Source organism: Nerophis ophidion, linkage group LG18, assembly GCF_033978795.1.
Source record: "Nerophis ophidion isolate RoL-2023_Sa linkage group LG18, RoL_Noph_v1.0, whole genome shotgun sequence".
Classification (NCBI taxonomy): domain Eukaryota; kingdom Metazoa; phylum Chordata; class Actinopteri; order Syngnathiformes; family Syngnathidae; genus Nerophis; species Nerophis ophidion.
Window position 1 is genome coordinate 39,249,502 of NC_084628.1, and position 7,148 is coordinate 39,256,649.

Here is a 7,148-nt window from a genome sequence, read left to right on the forward strand (position 1 = left end):
GTGGTGTCAGAAGAGTATAACATACAATGGAATTTGGGGGGGAAAAAAGTGTAAAAATGAGAATTAGTATGTCACTAAACATGAAGTACACATTTGTGTGTACAAATTGTGTTAGATGTAAATATAAACAGAATACAATGATTTGCAAATCCTTTTCAACCCATATTCAGTTGCATGCACTACAAAGACAACATATTTGATGTTCAAACTCATAAACTTTATTTTTTTTTGCAAATAATAATTAACTTAGAATTTCAGGGCTGCAACACGTGCCAAAGTAGTTGGGAAAGGGCATGTTCACCACTGTGTTACATCACCTTTTCTTTTAACAACACTCAATAAACGTTTGGGAACTGAGGAAACTAATTGTTGAAGCTTTGAAAGTGGAATTCTTTCCCATTCTTGTTTTATGTAGAGCTTCAGTCGTTCAACAGTCCGGGGTCTCCGCTGTCGTATTTTATGCTTCATAATGCGCCACACATTTTCGATGGGAGACGGGTCTGGACTGCAGGCGGGCCAGGAAAGTACCCGCACTCTTTTTACGAAACCACGCTGTTGTAACACGTGGCTTGGCATTGTCTTGCTGAAATAAGCAGGGGCGTCCATGATAACGTTGCTTGGATGACAACATATGTTGCTCCAAAACCTGTATGTACCTTTCAGCATTAATGGTGCCTTCACAGATGTGTAAGTTACCAATGCCTTGGGCACTAATACACCCCCATACCATCACAGATGCTGGCTTTTGAACTTTGCGCCTATAACAATCCGGATGGTTATTTTCCTCTTTGTTCCAAAGGAGTTTCCAAATATGATTTGAAATGTGGACTCGTCAGACCACAGAACACCTTTCCACTTTGCATCAGTCCATCCTAGATGAGCTCGGGCCCAGCGAAGCCAGCGGCGTTCCTTGGTGTTGTTGATAAATGGGTTTTGCTTTGCATAGTAGAGTTTTAACTTGCACTTACAGATGTAGCGACCAACTGTAGTTACTGACAGTGGTTTTATGTAATGTTCCTGAGCCCATGTGGTGATATCCTTTACACACTGATGTCGGTTTTTGATGCAGTACCACCCGAGGGATCAAAGGTCTGTAGTATCATCGCTTATGTGCAGTGATTTCTGGTTTTACGGACCGTAGATGGTAAAATCCCTAAATTCCTTGCAATAGCTCGTTGAGAAATGTTGTTCTAAAACTGTTCGACAATTTGCCTACAAATTGGTGACCATCACCCCATCCTTGTTTGTGAATTACTTAGCATTTCATGGAAGCTGCTTTTATACCCAATCATGGCACCCACCTGTTCCCAATTAGCCTGCACACCTGTGGGATGTTCCAAATAAGTGTTTGATGAGCATTTCTCAACTTTATCAGTTTTTATCGCCACCTTTCCCAACTTCTTTGTCACGTGTTGCTGGCATCAAATTCTAAAGTTAATGATTATTTGAAAAAAAAAAACATTTTATCAGTTTGAACATCAAATATGTTGTCTTTGTAGCATATTCAACTGAATATGGGTTGAAAAGGATTTGCAAATCATTGTATTCTGTTTATATTTACATCTAACACAATTTCCCAACTCATATGGACTAAGTACATCACATCAAAAGATGATTCTTAGTTTTGATTCTAACAAGGGGCCAATAAGCCCAAATAGCAAAGAGAAATAAAAAAAAGCATGTAAACAACAGCTTGGGCCTTAAGAGGTTAACTATGAAGGATAAAACACTAAATATTGACAACATATGAAGGTCACACCCCCTCTGATCGACATATTTTACAATCAAGCGAAACACAAAAAGATTGCGACAAACACATCAAATTTTACGGAGCCCCGAAAGGGAAATGGGGAAATTTTATTGATTTTTTTTTTTAGATATGTATCTCATGCGCACGAGAAACTATTGCGTGCGCCTACAGTACAGTAAACAGTACAATAGGTACCGTATTTTTCGGATTATAAGTCGCTCCGAAGTATACGTCGCACCTGCCGAAAATGCATAATAAAGAAAGAAAAAAACATGTATACGTCGCATTTTGGGGGGAAATTTATTTGATAAAACCCAACACCAAGAATAGACATTTGAAAGGCAATTTAAAATAATGAATAGTGAACAACAGGCTGAATAAGTGTAGGTTATATGAGGCATAAATAACCAACTGCTATGTTAACCTAACATATTATGGTAAGAGTCATTCAAATAACTATAACATATAGAACATGCTATACCTTTACCAAACTATCTCTCACTCCTAATCCATAAATCTTATACGTCTAGTCTCTTACGGGAATTAAATGAATAATATTATTTGATATTTTACGGTAATGTGTTAATAATTTCACACATAAGTCGCACCCCCGGCCAAACTATGAAAAAAAAACTGCGACTTATAGTCAGAAAAATATGGTAGATTTTGATACATGTAATGCTCATAAGGCTATTTTAGTAGAATATGCGTGTGTAAAAATGGGATGTGTAAATATCAAAATATTACGTCGAATCACTTTTTGTCAGGCAATATAACATTTAATGAACGTTTGACATAAATAAATACACCCAAACACGTTGTACATATTTATTATGTGCAAGAAGAAAAAACAGCTACAATTGTGTGTACCTTCCAAACAAGAAATAGGTTTTATCCCATCAACATGGGACTGACAACACCTTTAAATCTCATTAATCCCACGGAAGAGGCAAACATGATGAAGTCTTCAATAATGTCAAACACGTAGCGATACAACAACCACGGAGATTAAGTGTGTGTCGTACACCTAGCAACCCTCTGTGGACACACCAAGACATCAATGCAGGTTCAAGCCCCCGCCAAGGAAATACTTTTTGGCAGGCATTCACATTTTGCCCCAACACACACGGAGGAAAGTCCGAGTTGGAAATACGGACTGATGAACTCCTGAACTGCCATTTTCACACACCTCAAACCATCCGCACGCATCCAATGCTTTCTCGTGCGCACCTGATACATATCTTGTCCGCATGAGATAAAAAATAATAATATTAATAATAATAAATGTCCCAATGTCCCGTTAGGGGGTCTGGAAAACTTAAACATGAAAAGGACGGCGTGGCGCAGTGGGAGGGTCACTGGTTCAAATCACACCTAGAACCAACCTCGCCACGTCCGTTGTGTCCTGAGCAAGATACTTCACCCTTGCTCCTGATGGGTGCTGGTTGGCGCCTTGCATGGCAGCTCCCTCCATCAGTGTGTGAATGTGTGTGTGAATGGGTAAGTAGTGTCAAAGCGCTTTGAGTACCTTGAAGGTAGAAAAGCGCTATACAAGTACAACCCATTTAAGTAAAAACAAACGCCCACCTTTAAACTGATATATGTGATGTTTCACTAAGCTTTACAACTTTATTGTAGACTTCTCCTTCCACATCTGTCCCTGACACCCACATTTCAGCCTCTGGAAACACTCTGTGGAAACTCTCCCCACCCACACTGTTTGGTGCCTCGTCTGAGCTGCTGTGACTTACATTACCATAGTAACTAATGAGATGACCATAGTAAGTAATTAGATGACCATAGTAACTAATTAGATGACCATAGTAACTAATGAGATGACCACAGGAACTAATTACATGACCACAGGAACTAATTACATGACCATAGTAACTAATTAGATGACCATAGTAACTAATTAGATGACCACAGTAACTAATTAGCTGACCACAGTAACTAATGAGATGACCACAGGAACTAATTAGATGACAATAGTAACTAATTAGATGACCACAGTAACTAATTAGATGACCACAGTAACTAATTAGCTGACCACAGTAACTAATGAGATGACCACAGGAACTAATTAGATGACAATAGTAACTAATTAGATGACCATAGTAACTAATTAGATGACCACAGTAACTAATTAGATGACCACAGTAACTAATTATATGACCACAGTAACTAATTAGATGACCATAGTAACTAATTAGATGACCACAGTAACTAATTAGATGATCACAGTAACTAATTAGATGACCACAGTAACTAATTAGATGACCACAGTTACTAATTAGATGACCATAATAACTAATTAGATGACCACAGTAACTAATTAGATGACCACAGTAACTAATTATATGACCACAGTAACTAATTAGATGACCATAGTAACTAATTAGATGACCACAGTAACTAATTAGATGATCACAGTAACTAATTAGATGACCACAGTTACTAATTAAATGACCACAGTTACTAATTAGATGACCATAGTAACTAATGACATGACCATAGTAATTAATGAGATGAACATAGTAACTAATGAGATGACCATAGTAACTAATTAGATGACCACAGTAACTAATTAGATGATCACAGTAACTAATTAGATGACCACAGTAACTAATTAGATGACCATAGTAACTAATTAAATGACCACAGTTACTAATTAGATGACCATAGTAACTCATTAGATGACCATAGTAACCAATGAGATGACCATAGTAACTAATGAGATGACCATAGTAACCAATGAGATGACCATAGTAACTAATTAGATGACCATAGTAACTAATGAGATGACCACAGTAACTAATGAGATGACCATAGAAACTAGATGACCACAGTAACTAATGACATGACCATAGTAACTAAGTAGATGACCATAGTAACTAATGAGATGACCATAGTAACTAATTAGATGACCATAGTAACTAATGAGATGACCATAGTAACTAATTAGATGACCATAGAAACTAGATGATCGTAGTAACTAATGAGATGACCATAGTAACTATTTAGATGACCATAGTAACTAATTAGATGACCATAGTAACTAATTAGATGACCACAGGAACTATTTAGATGACCATAGAAACTAGATGACCGTAGTAACTAATTAGATGACCATAGTAACTAATTAGATGACCACAGTAACTAATGACATGACCACAGGAACTAATTAGATGACCATAGTAACTAATTAGATGACCATAGAAACTAGATGACCATAGTAACTAATTAGATGACCATAGTAACTAATTAGATGACCACAGGAACTAATGAGATGACCATAGTAACTAATGAGATGACCATAGTAACTAATGAGATGACCATAGTAACTAATTAGATGACCATAGTAACTAATTAGATGACCATAGAAACTAGATGACCGTAGTAACTAATGAGATGACCATAGTAACTAATTAGATGACCACAGGAACTATTTAGATGACCATAGTAACTAATTAAATTACCACAGTAACTAATTAGATGACCATAGAAACTAGATGACCGTAGTAACTAATTAGATGACCACAGGAACTAATTAGATGACCATAGTAACTAATTAAATTACCACAGTAAATAATTAGATGACCACAGTAACTAGTTAAATGACCATAATAACTAGTATATCCTGCAAAAATGCAGATTCCAACCATTGAAATACTTAGTATAGTTGAAGACTATTATGAAACATGAGTGCACATCACAAATGCAGCTACACTTTACATCTTAAAGTTCGAAAAAAAATGATGTGGGAATGTCCAGCGGGCCAGATTGTAAAGCTTAAAGGGCCGCATATGGCACACACACACACACCCACACATATATATATATGTGTGGGTGTGTGTGTGTGTGTGTTTGCGTGCGTGCGTGCATGCGTGTTAAATGGGTTATTGTATTGTCTTGCAATGAGGTGGCGACTTGTCCAGGGTCTACCCCACCTACCACCCGAATGCAGCTGAGATAGGCTCCAGCGACCCCAAAAAGGGACAAGCGGTAGAAAATGGATGGTTATACTTGTATAGCACTTTTCTACCTTCAAGGTACTCAAAGCTCTTTGACACTATTCCCACATTCACACACACACTGATGGCAGCAGCTGCCCTAACCACCATCAGGAGCAAGGGTGACGTGACGCGGTTGGTAGACGGTGGGGATCGAACCGGGAACCACTAACTGTCGATGGTTTATCATTAAATACCGTTGCGTTGAGTGTCCCGGGCAGGGAATCCAAGTCTTACTGTGTGTTCCCTCAGGTGCGTTGGAGCCCGCCGGAGCCCCGGAAAGACCCCCCAAGCCCCTCCCCAGACGCATCAACTCGGAGCGCCGCCACAGTCCCGTGCCGCCAGTGCCCGCCCCGCCGACGGGAGGGGGAGGCGACGTGAGCGGCGAGGTGGAGCGGCTGATGAGCGAGGGTTACTCCCAGCAGGACATCCAGAAGGCACTGATGATTGCACAGAACAATGTGGAGATGGCCAAGAACATCCTGAGGGAGTTTGTCTCCATCCCCTCCACCGCACACATCCTCACTTAGCACTCACCTGGCTTTTCTTCTCAAGGTCGGCTTGACCTTCTCCTGGTGCTCAGCCCTCCGCGCGCCTCAAGCTCCTCTTTTCCAGCCAGCCTTCACCGCTCACGCTAACAAAACTGCTTCTTCTTCTTTGTCCTTGTCAAGGAGCATCTCAGCAGACCCCCAGGACACGCCGGCATTCTGGAAGATCCTTGCGGAAAAATGTAAGCAACTCCTGGCAAATAAAATGTACATCTATATGAAAGTTTAATATATGGGGAAATGTATATTAAATATGTGTGATAGAGATAGTGTGGGGAACCATGTCCGCTTGCAGGGTCGCCTTTGGTACAAGTGTACACCTGTTGACAGGATACTTACCTGTGTGTGTGTGTGTGTGTGTGTGCGTGCGCTAAAATGATTCAAAGCCTGGTCAAATCTTAGTTAATTTATACACATATATGTGTGTATATATATGAATAAATATATATATGTATATATATATATGAATATAAGTATGTATGTATATGAATATATATGTATATATACATATATATATTTATATATGTATGTATATACATGTGTGTGTGTGCGTGTATATATGTATGTGTGTGTATATATGTATACATATACTGTAAATGTGTATATATATATGTGTATACATATATATGTATAAACATATGTATATATATATTTATATATATACATATATATATTGATCATTGGATATGAGTGTGTGTGCGTTTGTGTGTAGGACAAAAATGATTCAAATTCTGGTCAAATCTTAATATATATATATATATATAAAAATCGTTGGAAATGTGTGTGTGTGTAAGACTAAAGTGATTCAAAGCCTGGTCAAATCTTAGTAAAAAAAAA

At 38.4% G+C, this 7,148-nt stretch overlaps 1 protein-coding gene across 2 annotated transcripts in view; it reads left to right on the plus strand.

Annotated features, from left to right (window-relative positions):
- cbl (Cbl proto-oncogene, E3 ubiquitin protein ligase) overlaps positions 1–7,148 on the plus strand; it is a 133,889-nt gene that overhangs the window by 126,706 nt on the left and 35 nt on the right. For both annotated transcript variants that reach the window (XM_061878093.1, XM_061878094.1), the window contains exon 16: positions 6,016–7,148. This exon is cut by the window's right edge and continues 35 nt beyond it. In XM_061878093.1, the coding sequence (XP_061734077.1) occupies positions 6,016–6,293 (278 nt within the window). In that variant the 3' untranslated portion in view covers positions 6,294–7,148. The remainder of the gene's footprint in view (positions 1–6,015) is intronic.